We start from the raw sequence: 15,442 nt of genomic DNA, 5'->3' as shown, positions 1-15,442 counted from the left end.
GCAACTCCTGCACCTCAGAGAAGCCAGATGCTGTCTGTCATTTGTTTGCTTGTAGTTTGGTAGCAGTCGTTTTTCTGCACTATTTTACTGAAGACTGAATTTCAGCTCCTGTTGGTTCATTCTTCATCAAATCATGAAGTCTGGGTTTTCTGAACTACTTCGGTGGTTTTTGTCTGCAATTAAGTCTGCCCTTTCTTACCGCACTTAGTTTTTCATAAACTTCTTAAAATTAATACAGTGTCTATTCTTGGTGGGCTTTATTGGTGTAGAAATAAGTGTATCATAGACATAAGTGTATCATGTGAGTATAGCCATATTCAAAACAGGAATGCTTTATTCGTGAAGTGAAACCTTCCTTAAATACATGCTCCCAACCTCAGCAAAAGGGATCTGTAATGAGCGATGCTACAAAACTGCAAGTTTGTGACACTGCCGGGTGTTGTGGTGTCGGTTGAGAATTGAACCTTAGTCACACACCAGCACCGGAAGGCTTTTGACATAAACCTGACCTTGCTGCTTTTTAGTCTGAAAAGTGGTTCAAATTTTTGTTCTTACCTCAGATTTTAAAATATTTCTGAATGATACGCCTTAACTCTTCTTCATTAGTATGGTTTTGATGTAGCACAGCTTTGCTGGGTGAATAAAAGGGGAGAGAACTTCCTTACAACAATTATTCTGTTAAATGGCGCACAGATTAGTATAATAAAAATAAGCTAAATGTTTCATCATATAATCAAATCAGATTAATGGTTTACAATTTGTATATGCTCAGTGGGTGAACTGCAAAAGTGGCCAGCTGTGTTCTTGAGGGTCTTTTGGGAGAGTATCATGTTCCCCATTACCCATCCATGAACTCCTTAGTATGTTCTGTGCAAAGTCATCGTAGTTAAACTACCTGTAGTGCTGATTCAGACTTTATCTACACAACTTTGCACTGACGGTACTAGAAGCATTTTCTTAGTGATTTTGATTCGGCCGCTGGAGAAGGTAACATATTTAACGTATAGAAAGTAATGTTGCACGTTTTCATAAAGCAGCTTTCATTGCAGGGTTTAAATGCCCGTGTGAAATGGAAACTGGGATTGATAGGGCTCCGTTATCCTGAGTTGCTGTTACTTGTTTGAAAGCGTACAGCCCCTGAGCAGATGGGTGGGATGGGCCATTGCAGAATGACCAGCAGGCTTTATAACACATCCTGAAAACTGTCCTGGCTCATTCAGACTTCACTCAGGACGTTTACTGCTGGGAGCCTCTGAAATGTCAACCCATTTTACAACCCTTGTGTTTAATTTTTCCTAAAAGCAGTAGCAGGTACCGTAGTTCTGAGCATGGCCATTTCTAAGTGGCTTTTCCTTGGTGACGCCATACTGGGACAGGCAATTTCGTTACTACCTTAACATTCCCTGGCTGCTTCATTGTGCCAACAGTTACTTCTAACTGTTTTGTAGGGTGTTTTCATCAGGGTCAGTTTCTTGAATGAGTTCACCATGTGATTGCCCAAACAGCTGGTTGCGTGATAGGAGTACCACCAGGATTAGTCAAGGAAAAGCTGCTTGGGATGGGGGTTGCTTCAGTCAGACTGCTGCTGGGTATCAGCCCAAGCCTGCGGGGAGTGCCAAAAGCAGCGCCCAGAGATGGGCATCTACATAAAATAAAACCTGACTTCTAAGCCTATTAGCATATGTTAGACTCTGAATTTGGCTCAGCCAGAGTGTCAGCAACACTTTAGACTTGGATTGCATAACGACTTCATGTTCATTTTACACACATTTTTCAGTTTCCAATTTTTCTTTAACTCTGTCAGCTCTGCATTGATATCTGTAAAACCGTTCCTGTGCTTTCGAAGGCAGACAGGGAAGTGCTGTCAGACCTCAGTTTTGGGAGCCAGAGGACCAGCACAAATGCTTGTGCTTAAACAAGTATTTTAGTGTTTCAGATCTTTACGGCGGGAGATTAAACGGGCTCAGTCGTTACCGAGAGTATTCCTTGGAAAAGCTCTAACGTTCCTTTCTAATAACCTTTATTTGCAGAATACTGTAGAAAGATCTTGCATGATTGCGTATATCGAATATGACCAAAGTTTACCATTTTCCTTTCTCTTCTTAAATACTTGCAGTGTATTAATGCTATGTGTGATTTGATGTTGTCTGGATTTTTTTAGCCATCACAGATGGGAGGCATACCAGTAATGACACAGCCAACTTTAATATACAGTCAGCCAGTCATGAGACCACCAAACCCTTTTGGCCCTGTACCGGGAGCACAGGTGTGTATATTCAAACTCATTGGTGCTCGGAACAAATTACAGCTGGGTCAGTTTCTTGAAAAGTATTTTAATATTTTCTTGTGTTGGACAGATGTATTGCGCAAGCCCAGTAGTTCGTGTAAGGATTGCTTCCTAGCTTCTTATATCCCGGCTGGCAGCGCCAAGGTTGTTTTACAGAAGCAAAGAGGGCAGCATTTTAAGGCATTGTTTTTCTGGGAAGGTGACTGAGGTTATCCTCAATGCTTCAGTGAAAGGACAAGAATAGTTAATGTCTGTGCTGTTTGCTGAAGACGGGCTTCTTCCCCAAAGTTTGTGTTCTCTGCTGCTTCAGCTCTGAGTGCGGCTTTGTGAGATTGTGCCGTTACAGCTTTTTCCTAAGTATATGTGGCACTGTTCTTTGACCTGTTACGCTTAAAAGTATTTGATTATAAAGTAACCAAGTCTGGCAGTAGCTGTAAACTTTTTTTTTTTAAGTGTAAGCTGCGTGCTTTTATGACAGCATTTTGCAGGGTCCAGGCAGGGTGTATGTAGCCTTTTAAGTCTGACTGTTACAGATGGGTTTGAAAAGAACACGGTACCAAACTTTGTGAAATTTCAACCCAACGCCTGGTAGTTAGCACTGACCGCTCTCAGTTCCTCTAGTTTTAACCGTTGTATTCTCTAAAGGCCTTTGTATTCCTCCAAGTTTTTGCGGAAGACAGTATTTACAGCAATGTGAAGGTACTCAATAGCTATGCAAATCTATCTGGCCTTTCTCTGTTAAGGAAGGTGTTACGTTAAATGGAGCATTCCTGAAATTGCCTGCTTTTCTGCTTCTCGTGGTGTGTTGTGTATAGGTTCAGTACCTAATGTACTGGAATAAAAGAGTGCGTTGAAGGGTTACTCTGAACATTGAGAAGAACTGACTCTATCAATACTGCTGTTAAATACGTACCTTTTATTGTTTGTTTTAAAAACTTCAGTCACTGGGAAGTTTCTATCTGAACTTGCTTTTTTTAACCCAATAGCTGTCTGAAGATAGTTTTTTGCAGTAGGAAAAACATTAAATAAAAATAGGTGGGAGAGGGGATGGACAACCTCGAACACCTTCATACTATTTTCAGAAAATATTGAGATCATTAAGACTTTGTGTTTGTGAACTGTAGTTAGAGGTAGAGCCAAATTTAGCTGGCAGATTGGAACTCCAGTATTAAACAGTGTGTTTTTACTTACTAGTCAAATGTTTCTTTGTCAAAGTTCATGCTGTACATCATGACTCTATTAGAAAAATGTAGTATATTGGGACTGTATTTTGATATTACTCTGAAGAGCTCTGTCTTTATAGGTGACTGTTTAAAATCATGCATGTATAAATTCACTTCAGTATATGTTGGTGTAAGTCTGGTGACCGGTCACAAGTGGTGTTCCCCAGGGCTCAGTACTGGGGCCAGTTCTGTTTAACGTCTTTATCAGTGATCTGGATGAGGGGATCGAGTGCGCCCTCAGTAAGTTTGCAGATGACACCAAGTTGGGTGGAAGTGTTGATCTGCTGGAGGGTAGGAAGGCCCTACAGAGGGACCTGGACAGGCTGGATCAATGGGCCGGGGCCAACTGTATGAGATTCAACAAGGCTCAGTGCCGGGTCCTGCACTTGGGTCACAACAACCCCATGCAATGCTACAGGCTGGGGGAGGAGTGGCTGGAGAGCTGCCTGGCGGAAAAGGACCTGGGGGTGTTGGTTGACAGCCGCCTGAACATGAGCCAGCAGTGTGCTCAGGTGGCCAAGAGGGCCAATGGCATCCTGGCTTGTATCAGGAATAGTGAGGCCAGCAGGACCAGGGAGGTGATAGTGCCCCTGTACTCGGCACTGGTGAGGCCGCACCTCGAGTCCTGTGTTCAGTTTTGGGCCCCTCACTACAAGAAGGACATCGAGGTGCTGGAGCGTGTCCAAAGAAGGGCAGTGAAGCTGGTGAAGGGTCTGGAGCACAAGTCTTGTGAGGAGCGGCTGAGGGAGCTGGGGTTGTTTAGTCTGGAGGAGGCTGAGGGGAGACCTTATCGCTCTCTACAACTGCCTGAGAGGAGGTTGTAGTGAGGGGGGGGTCAGTCTCTTCTCCCAAGTAACAAGTGATAGGACGAGAGGGAATGGCCTCAAGCTGCGCCAGGGCAGGTTTAGGTTGGATATTAGGAAAAACTTCTTCACCGAAAGGGCAGTCAGGCACTGGCACAGGCTGCCCAGGGAAGTGGTTGAGTCCCCATCCCTGGAGGTATTTAAAAGACGGGTAGATGTGGTGCTTAGGGACATGGTTTAGTGGTGGGCTTGGCAGTGCTGGGTTAACGGTTGGACTTGATGATCTTAAGGGTCTTTGCCAACCTTAACGATTCTGTGTTTCTCAGTGTGTTTTTGGGACTGCAGTGTGAAGGGAAAAGAGTTCTGCAGTAGGTTGGAAAGGAAAAGAGCCTCAAACCTTTCCCCAATGTCTGAATCTGATCCTTTAACAGGAGAGGCCATGTTGTGTGCTGCCAGTGGGCAGTATGTCCATTGCCTTTGCTAAAATAGATTTTTTAAAATTATTTTTTTAAAAGGCTTCATCTGAAAGGCACGCTGTTAGTTTTCTTTAGCTAGAAATGCAGTTTTCAATTGACTTTCTCTTGGACTTCTGAGAGCTGCTTTGCACATTCGCTGTCAGTTAAGTGATTTGGTATCTTTCATATGGGGTTTTATGCTATTTCAAGGGGAAAAAAATGTGTTTATGACACTTCTTAAATAGAGAACAAGTTAAAGGTTTCTTAAGGATAAGAGCTTTTTTCTGCAATTCTCAAAACATCAATTTTGAAAGGTCCCTTTAAAAAAAAAAATATCTGCCTACCTGCCTAATTCAGTTATGCACAGGTCGGTAGCTCTGAATAGCAAGGTGAGCCCTTCTGCTTCGTTTGCCATTGCAGGGCTTGGTCTAGGTTGAATCCCAGCTGGCTGTCATAACAGGAGAAAGAGGAATTAGTCACAAGCGAGGTGTGTGGAGCTGTAGTTATTGTGCTTATCCGACAAGGTGTTTGGCTCCCGTGAGAATTAATTTGGTAGAAAACACACCCTTTGAATCGGCATTTGGTGTGTGACCAGGAGGGTTTTTCCCTGAGACACACAGCCTCTGTTGCTTGCAGGTGTTGAGTTTCCAGAAGTCTGACATCAATAAAGCAGCTTAAATGAAACAAAGGCTGCATGTGAGAGCTGCTTCCCCGCGCACAGCAGAGATGGCGTTTGCTAACGTATAGCCGCGGAGGGGAAGGACAATATTACACTACATTTACTGTACGCTCTAGTCTTGAGGTTCTTCCCAGAGCATATTTGTCTGTCTGGGTTTAGTTCATGCTCCTCTTGTGCCAGAAATAGAAATAGGAAAATAAAGAAATAAAAACATGTGTTCCTGGGGTAAATAAACAAATATTGAAGAATGAATAATGGTTGTCTGAAAGGCTCACGACTGAAACTGCCTACATCCCGTGTGGATCGCTCCGCCATCATTCTAATACAAGTTTGGTCCATGGTGTCACCACTGCCAAAAATTCAGTTGTTTTTAATATTCACGTTTAAAGCACCAGAGGAAAGCACTTACCTCTAGTCTGCTGATAGATCTTGGTTGCTGTCTACGGTGAAGAAACTTGAAGGTACTTAAAAGCACAATGACAGATACGAAGTTGCTGCCGAAAACTTACATTGCAAGTTGTAGTGTGCTGGGAACTCCTGCTGCTTTGTCTGCAGAGTGGTAAAATAGGCATCCCGCTGTTGTCCACTTCCTTTATAATTCAAACAAGTGTTCCTAACCTGATGCTCTTTAAGGATTTGTTGTAATAAATATACTTTTCTTACCTCTAGACATACCTATTTTGTCTCTTTTTCAAGTGTTCTGTTTACATGCATGTAACTTTATTTCTGATTGTTGCTATCGAAAGCGAGGGTAGTTTGGTTTAAGGGCAAAATAATTTGAAACAATTGAGAATGAGACTAGAACAGTTGCTTCTTGGAAAACCTAGGCGCAGAAGGTATTCATAGTTTTAGAAGAAACTGGTGTGTACTTTTTCCTTTGAAATCACTTACCTTGCATTAGCGTCAGTATTCCCCACTGGAGAAAAAAAATCATAGTTTTCATCATGATAAACTAGTAGGCTTTCCTCACCGCAAAACGTTACATCGTGCTACCCAGAACAGTGAGAATGGCCGGGGCCGGGTGATTAAATTTTAGCTGGTGCGTGTGTATGAGGAAGGGACGGGCTGAATCAACGGTCCAAGGAAGGTTAAAGAGTAGCCAGAGTGATGGCAGATGCGACACAACAGCAAACGCAGAGCAGTTTGGAGAAGGCGGATCTGGATGATGTACAGCTAACAGAATACAAACCACCCCTTGTAAGACCCGAGTGTCGCCGTGCACGACAGCCGTGCTTGAATGGTCACCACCACCACGAACGTTATCCCGTTGGCTGGGGTACAGTGGTACAATACTGACAAATCACTGGCACGCCTTCAGGCGTTACATATTCTGCTCTGATCACCCCCACAAGGACACGGCCTTAGGAGGGGAAGCAGCTGGGTAGTGAAAATTTTAAGATTTCAAATAGAATAAAGCAAGTCCCTTGCCGACTGCCAGCAGCATCCGTGTGAACTGTAACACTGCAGTTGTTAACGTCACTGAATTGTGCAGAAAAAGCAGTGGGAGATGGTGAGCCTGGTGATGACGAAGAATAGGTACATGTACAAATGAGTAAGTTGGGTTGGGGGGGGGGTGGTTTTCTTTTGTGTTTTTCGTTTTGGTTCGTTTGGGGTTTGGGTTTTTTGGGTGTTTTTTTTTTTTTTGGTTGGTTGTTTTTTTTAACTGGAAGAACAGGCTGTATAGTTCAGCACAGATTCTATCCCAGAAAGTAGACTTTGCAGGTGCTCCTTTAGGCACATTAATCCTAAAATACATGCTAAAACAGCTTGACAGACTTGTTTAATGAGAAACCAGTATCTAACTCATGATGGGAATCAGCGCAACACTCACTCACGGATGGGTTCTTCTGCGTTACCGTGACTCCGGGGAGTTTGTGTCTGTTGGAAGCAGCGAGAAGGGACTGCTGTTGGAGGTGAGACGGAGCTTTGGGGCTGACCCAGCACAGTGCGTTGCGTTTCAGATCGCACAGGCGCTGGGCAGTAAGGAGACGAAATCCACAGTGCTAGACGTGTTAGTGCTGGAGAAACCGATGGCCGGTGCTGTTGTTTTAAATGCTGCTCCTTAGAAACTGCGGAGGTAGGTTCTGGTTTCCGGGTGTATTTATAAGTGATGTTCTGGATAGATGCCGTGTAGGAAACTGTCTAACTATGGTTGCCACGTTGTTTTTTTTTTTAGGCCTCCTTTTTAATAATTAGAGGAATCTCGTTAAAATATGTATTTACTGTAAGATACTGTCTTGCCTGAATTTGGCTGTGGCATCTGGGAAGTAGCATTGTCAAGTTCTTTCCCGGTATTTCACCTGAAGGGGCTTCCTGAAATGTCACCTCCGTTTCTGGTTACGTGCTGATGTTGCAGACATGACAGAGCTCTAAACCTACCAGTCTTCCACACTGCTTTCAAACTGGGACATTATTTTGGTCTTGATATCAATTGGAGATTTGCCAGCTCAATTTAACAGGACTTGTAACGTGCGACTTCGAGCCATTTGACCGTGAAGAGGAAGAATGTCTCATGAAATCAAGTCGCAGCAGGCGTGCCTTGCTGAAGTTAGGACTCTGTCGGACTTTATCATTAGTCTGGCTCAAATCCTGGAGAGCGGTGGGGTGCGTGAGCTACGGCTTTCCAAAGGGAAGAACCAAGGGGAACTTCTGACATCCTGAAACTGCTTCTCAAGCACTTCCCATTCTGTCTCATGACTCTTCCATAATCTGTTTATGGGGACTGGATCTGAGTGCCCCAGCGGGAGTGGGGTTTCGGGAGGGAGATAAAGATTCCGACCCAGATAGGGAGCACTGATCCTGAACGAACTCCTCCGCCCCACGGTGTTTCTGAGATAGACCTTAAGGTGAAAAATTCAAATTTGCAATGGCAATATTTACACTCTGGGCACTTCTGCAAGCAGTTCCCATAAGCATGATCCCTGTCATGCCTCGGCTGGCAGGCATTCAGTATTTCCAAAGGAAACAGGTCTTCGTACGATGTTTTTTGCAATGGGTATGAAGTGCAAGTATGCGCTGGCGATCAGTGATTCAGTTATGAGTAAACTGTTAAAGTGATGGAACCTGAAATGGAGAAAGCTGTTTTATTTGTAACTGCAAAAACATGCAAGCTCTATGAGGGAGGAGGGCAAACAGAATTGAATAAAGCACCAGTTAGAACTGGGAAAGCACTAACAAAGGAGGAAAAGGCGTTTAAAAAAAATAAATCAACAAATAGCAGGTACGCCTGCAGTTACAGCCTGCAGCTTACTGGTCCCTTCCAGCAGCAGCAGCTGAACGCCAGTATTACCTGCTTGTAAATTCTGTGCTTTATATGGCTGAATTTGTAGTGTGGTGCTTTAAATACATGGCTATAGGATGTGATTTTTGTTAGTCTAGACAGCGCGGACTATTGGTCTCAGTCTTTGGTTCTCACCTAAAATGGCAGCAGCTGACAAACTCTCATCTATTTTTTTTTTCCCTACCCCCAGAATATATCCCCTCTTCTCCTTCCAGGCCCCAAACCGACAATTATCTCTTGTCTGCTCTCCAGCTTCTTTTTCCACGCATCCTATGGCGAGAGGAAAAGACGCTGAGAGCTGGTTCTTCTGGAGCGGCCGTGCTCTGGCCAGACCCCAGCCTCGTCTCTCCCTGCCAGTGCGTAGCTTTGCCAGGAAAGCGGGGAGAGCGCTAACCTGTTCCACAGGAGTGTCAGGCTTAATGGTTTGTGTCGTCTTTTGAAGAAAACTGCTGTGAAAGTGCGAGGCTATCTGCTTATTGGGCAAGTGCCAGTCAAAGTTTCCTTTCTGGAGGGTCATGTCCAGCTTGTTTCTGCATTACACCAACCATTGAAGAGGCTTTCTGTTTTCCATATGACCAAACGCCTTGTTTTAATAATTGGTTTCTGCCAAGTTTGCCTCTTAACCTCCCCTTGTCCTTTCATTACACGTTCAGCTTTCATATTCTGTCATTCTGAGACCTTTTTTTCTTTTTCTTTCCCTTTCTCTGTCGTCTTTCCTACTAGCTGTCTGCAGCATCCAGCCCTTCCAGTCAGAGTCCTCACAGAGCCTCAGGAAAGGATCCCTTTGCAGAGCTCTCTCTCCAGGATTTCTTGTAGAACAACTTAGGTATTGTCCGTTATTCTGGGGAGATGCTGGTTTTTGTGATATAAAACAAAATTAAAGTTCTAATTCAAGTTTTATTGATGTGACTAGAACTGTTTCTGAAGAAAATAAAACAAGTCATGTTGAGTTGGAAGCATTGTGGAAGTGACTTGGAAACTGGGTATACTTAACCGCAGCGGTTTCGAGGCCCGATGGAGTCATTTTGCTTCGGTCTGTTGGAAATAAAGTTTGATAGTTCCTTTCCGAACTGCAGGAGCCAGCACCCAGGGTACTTTGCTGCAGCTGGGGAGAAGGCGCCGGCGCTGCCTGGCATTCACCGGTCCATCAGGGAAACGTTTAGGGTCGGCGGTTAGCAGCAGACGCTGCCTGCTGCTCGCGCGCTTCCCCGGATCGCTTGGCCACAGAGTTCGCTTCATGCAGGAGAGACGCGGTTTCGTGCGTGCGAGGGTTAAATTTTGGTACAGATGTGCAGTGGAGGAGTTCTGTTCTTTTTTTTATCAGTCGGGGGCAGGTGGGTATTAAATACTAAAATGAGTGAAAAGATGAAAAAATGGAAGAATACATGGTGTAAAGAGGGAGCAGGCTTTATCGCACGCAGCATCCGCTTTTCTGTGCGCGCTCCCTCTGGTTCGGTGTGAAAAGTGACCCTGAGTTCTCCTCGTAACGATGTTGATCTGTGTTACGCTGCCGCTGGTGACAATATTGCCTGGATAAGGAGGGGTTTTTTTGCCTTGTTGGACAAACCAGCTTAATGCAAAGGGATGTTCCAAAGGCTGGCGCGGTTGGAAGAACATCCTCATCTTTTGGTTGTTTTCTGGCCCTGATTTTGTAAAATTTTTGTTTCTGTTCAAAACTTCTGATCTCGGGGTAGCTTGGGCGTTTGGAGAATGGAATGGTTTGAAGAAAACGTGTTTATAGTGAAGTCCTCCTTCTGTTGGATGTTAACATGGGGGTTTTTAATCTTTCCAGATTCAGTTTATGTAACTGTGTTAGACGGAAGAGAAAGGAACGTTTCCAAGATGTGCTCACCAGTAAACCCCCACTTCCAGGAAAAAATGAACTTCAGTCGCTCAAACTCTCCTCTTCCATTAAATGATGCAGTGAAATGATGAAGACCAATGAAGGAACCTGGGATAACTCCATAAGAAAACATCAATATACGATACAAAGCCAAGAATTGCCATGAATGAAGACTAAGATCGATTTTTTTTTTTTTCGTCCTGGTGACTAACACGTCAATATTTTCAGCTTCTAATAATATCCGTAAGCAGTAACGTACGAAGAGAAGCCTTTATTCTGGAATTTGAGATTGGTGTTTGGAGGCGCCGTCTGGAATGGAGATGTGTCCTTTACCGTAACTCGAAACAGGACTCCGGGCAGGGGAGGGTCGGATCCTAACTCCTAATTCTGCAGTTACCTTTTCTTCAGTCCTCACCAATGTAGGCACAGCAGTAATGGAAATTAACTTTTTTTAAAAAATTATATATTCAGTTTGCAGTAGACATTCCTTATGTATTATTGTTTGTATTTATTTATGATTATCAATTTAACATTAATATTGTATCAAAAAACCTCCTTATGAAAATGAGTATGGATGTATACAGTATGTCTGATTTTTATCCACAAAGAATGAATCTGATTCAGAATGCTTTTCAGCTGACATACAGAGCACTAAATATTTTAAAGGTCTGAATCTAATGAATTCTCAGTATATATGGGAATTAGGGAAGAGCTGTAAAATGCATTAATCCTTATAGTCAATTCTGTGCCTAGGATTTTGCAAGGGAACAGTTAACTGACTAGAAGAAGCACTACACTTTTAATTCAGCATTAGTGCGTCGGGAAGGAACTCTATTGCTTTGTGCTTGGCATGTCATTATTTTTACATTTGACATTATAAGGCCTTTCCAAAATGAATGTGAGGAATTGCTTTCACTCGAAGACTTTCCTTCTTTTCTGTAAAAAAAAAAAAAAGAAAAAAAAAAAGAAAAAAATAAATATTGGTGGTGTGTGTTGGGGGGGGAAAGCCTTTTCATTTGGCTAGTGCCGTGTTTATGATCACGTACCTTTTAAAAGTCAAACAGGGGAAGCAGCTTCCTTACGTACGCCGAGTGGGCAGTTGGTTAACGGAGAATTCCAGTAGCACTGTTGATCGGTGCTTTGTGTAAATACACCAAAACTTTTGGGTGGAGTGGGGCCTTCGGAAGGATAGTCAGCGATAGGAAAGCAATTCTGTACATGAATTAAGCATACTTGCTGCATTGTCTCTGCAGATTCTATTTTTGTTTAAAATATTAAAATGTACGTTAGCAAAAATGGGTGGATTTTCAAATAAAATGCAGCTTCCACAGAACTTTTGTTACGGTATGGAAGTCTGAGGTGCTTCTTTTCTTTTTGCTGCTTAAAATGTGCACTGAGAATTGCTTTGTTTACTTAATAAAATACCAAATGTATTTCATACGTGCATATTGTATTGCAGGAACTGCAGGGCCACGAATCTGTGCATGGCGGGATCTGTACAACATCGTCCCGGTTCCGCTGTAACGAGTTGCCTCATTAAGAGCTGGGTTCCTTACTTAACATGGTGTTTCACAATCTAGTTTTTCCAAATATCCATGGCAATAAACTTGTACTGTTTATAACCGAGCAAGAAGTATAAATACGCCAAAATAATTCTGTAGGTATCTCCCCTAACCTTCCAGTGGCAGGTGACGCTGGCGGAGCTTTGAGCGGCTTGCTCAGGCCGCCCTCTGCAGCAGCGCTCGTTTTCGTCACAGGGAACTGTGATGCCGATGGAAGTTCCCTCTTCTCAACTACCCGAGGCTTGGCCCGAAGGATGCGCATCATAAAATGCTCAGTACGGAGCAGTAGATTTAAAATGTGTTTCTAAAGGCACAAATTAAAAAAGCCTGAAGCTGTTACAGAGCATAGGATGTACATGCCCAGATCTGGGGAGCTGCAGATACAGTTTACTTAAATCCTCACCTTCCTACCGCTGAGGCTTTCAGCGGGGGCTGGACCGCCGCAGAACAACTGCTTTTTCGTTTTCGCTTGCACTCAGAATGGCAGAAAGGTGAACTGAATCAGGGGTCAGCTGGGAAAAAGGTGCACGTTTGTGTCCCTTCAGCTAAATCGGTAACTGTGCCAGGGTACAGGTTGTTCTGAAACACGCTCCGGAGCTTGTGTGAAAGGTGAAGGTAGACCTTCCTCCTCCTCCTCCATGGCCCGGTGTGCTGGGTTATGATAAAACCAGACCCCAACCTTGTCATCTTCTAAGGTCTGTGATGCTCTCTGCGCAGCGGCTTCAACCTCTGGCTTGAGGCCATTGAGGATAAATCTGCTTGCTTCGCTCTTTTTGATGCCTTGCACCCCCGCTGTGGGGCTGTGGGCCTGAGGCTGCAAGTCGGGGAGGTGCCGGAAAGCCCCAAACAAACAAAACCCCCTCTTCCGCAGGGATGAGGAATTCTTCAGCTGCTGTCCTTCGCGGCTCACGCGTGGCTGCTGTGCTCGCTAACGCGGCTGCTGTGCAGGTTAAGCTTTCTTGTTGGAGGCTGGGCTAATAACCCTTGCTTTTGGTTTCCTCTGCAGAGACAAACTGGCTTGAGAATTTTCCTGAGGATTATTTTCCCGTTTGCTTTGTTCCCAATAAGTATGTTTGCTTTCGGTAGGGCTGGAATAACGCTCAGTTGTAGCTTCATTTAAAAAGCGTGGCTCACGGACATGTTTCTTCTGAATTACCGGCCGTTTTCAATAATGGGGGGTTGTGAAAACCTGGTTCTCCTCAAAATGGAGTTCAAAGGGTGTTTAATCTGGAAGAGCGAACTCTGTCTAGGGAAGCTGCCCCGCTCCTCGCGAGCGGTGGAGGATACAGTGCTGTGTTAGGGGGCTGCGGTTCCTTTCAGGGCTTTGTGAAGGAAACTAGTGTGTCAGAATGGTCACAATATTTAATTTTTATTTTTTTTTTAATCAGAGATTTATGTAACGAAAAGAACTGGATTTACCTCTTGAGACAATTACTCCTGCTAGAACAAGAACCTGGAGAGCTAGTAACTGCCTGTGTTTTCTAAAAGCCCAAATGTAGAATCTTCATCTGAAGACAAATTGAAATTCTTTGTTTCAGGGTCACAAGCGGAGCGGTTACACGCGATGTGACAGCTGCCGACACCAGCAGTACCTGGGGAGATGGTTAAAAGCTGGTTTTACATGACATCGGTGGTCCGTTCAGCTGGCTATGGGAGTGGGTCTCAGACCCCCCCGCTGCCCAAGAGCCCTTCAGCGAGAGCGGGGGACAGGGGGAAACCCTGCATCCTTTATCAGACACCCAGTGCCTGTTTTCAGAGCCCGGTATAAATTCTGTAGCGACATAAATGAATTGTAACTTGAAGGCCATGGCATAATTGAGATAAAGATTGTGGCAGAAAACTGAGAATTAGGTACCAAAAGCACTGGGGAAGATAGGAAGCGCTGCTGGGAGCGGACGATTGACAGGATAATGCGAGGGGTTGTGAAGGAATGTGCTGAATACAGAAGAAAAATCAATGTTAATGGGAGCATATGTGAAATAAATAAGAGCTTTCTCCTTGGCCGATTGGCAATCTTTTGACCTGAGCTGTGCAGCTCGCCCACGCTGCAGCGGAGAAAGCAGAAACAGCCTTGACATCTTCTGCTGAATTTGCCCAACGAGAAAAATCACTGAGTTACGGATGTTTTCCATGTTCAAACCGGAGAATGAAGGGCCCTGGCTGACGGGGCCGCTGCGTCCTGGCTCGATCAGGAGAATGAGCGAGGAGGAGAGATCCCTGAGCAGGTTCTCCTGAAGGTGGAAGGTGGCTGCCACCCGCTTGGCACCCTTCTGTAGCTGAAGGCTGAGTAAATACTACATCCATCTCGCCTGTGGGAGATGGCTCGCCCAAGACGATAAATCAGCCTAGGAGTTGAGTAATAACACATTCCTTTCTTACTTCTTTGCTTGCTTCTCTGCTGATGAAATTTCCTGAGGCAAAGATCAAAAAGCCTTGGAACAAAGAGCCGACTTCCTTAAAAGTTCTGTTGTGTGAGCCGGTAATGGTACTGAAGCTGTGCTGGGTGCCGGCGTGTTGCTCTGGCTGTCCGGCAGCTGCGGTACCCGAGGAGAGCCGAGGTCCCGGGCTTATTTTCTCTACTTTTTGTTCGCAGTGGTAACTGCTGAACCTCCCCGTGCCCGCTACAGCAATTGCTCAAGTATTGTTTTTCTAGACAAGCATTATTTGATACCATTTTAGCCTCTTTAATCACTAAAAGTGAGGAAAAGATCCAGCACCATGTCAAATCCCAGTTTCCGTGGCCCAGTGGAGATGTTCTGTGGGTCACCTACGGGAACAGCTGTTGGCCCGTTGTTACCACGTCAGGTCCTAAAACAACACAGCGCTCATGGCAGTCTGCAGAACACGAGCTCTGAAGAGCAGCATTACAGAGAAACACCCTTCCCTCTACAGTGGACTCAAAATCCAAGGGGAAGTCTGTTTCAGAGGAACATCCAGCTGCAAAACATCAGCGGCTTAAGACGCTAATACCATTAGATTCCCTCTTCCTTGCTTGTCACCACAGTGTAACTTTTCAGTCCATTACCTTCTGCCTTGGCCTCATTCTGGCAAACTCCTTTTAGCCCACAGAAGCAGTGCGTTTAATAACTTCTCTCTCAGAAAGCAGCCAAACAAGAACACATGCTGCAGAACGAGTCTCCTACCCTCGTTTCCCAAAACCCGCAGGTCTGAACCTGTGGAAAGATTGCCTTGTTATACAACCCAGCTGCACGGGAGGCTGCAAACCTCTCGCAAACCAGACCAGCAGTTAAGTAACCCACGTTCCCCGCAGCTCAGGCTGGGGCGAGCGCGTCCGTGCGCAGCCAGGCTG

At 44.7% G+C, this 15,442-nt stretch overlaps 1 protein-coding gene across 9 annotated transcripts in view; it reads left to right on the top strand.

The window, feature by feature from the left end:
* The window catches only part of PICALM (phosphatidylinositol binding clathrin assembly protein), a 74,661-nt gene extending 62,653 nt beyond the window's left edge, over positions 1 to 12,008 (top strand). For 3 of the 9 annotated variants that reach the window (XM_087756032.1, XM_087756023.1, XM_087756022.1), the window contains 3 exons: positions 2,162 to 2,266; positions 9,451 to 9,553; positions 10,520 to 10,646. In XM_087756032.1, coding sequence (XP_087612158.1) covers positions 2,162 to 2,266; positions 9,451 to 9,543 — 198 coding nt within the window. In that variant the 3' untranslated portion in view covers positions 9,544 to 9,553; positions 10,520 to 10,646. The other 6 variants (XM_087756031.1, XM_087756024.1, XR_015704456.1 and 3 more) reach the window with 5 other exon arrangements.
* The last annotated feature ends 3,434 nt before the right edge of the window (positions 12,009 to 15,442 follow it).

Source organism: Nipponia nippon, unplaced genomic scaffold, assembly GCF_047370975.1.
Source record: "Nipponia nippon isolate SJK-2023a ecotype South Korea unplaced genomic scaffold, ASM4737097v1 scaffold_2, whole genome shotgun sequence".
In the NCBI taxonomy this organism is placed as follows: Eukaryota; Metazoa; Chordata; class Aves; order Pelecaniformes; family Threskiornithidae; genus Nipponia; species Nipponia nippon.
The sequence above is the reverse complement of the archived record's forward strand: the minus strand, read 5'-3'. Positions and strand labels throughout refer to the sequence as shown.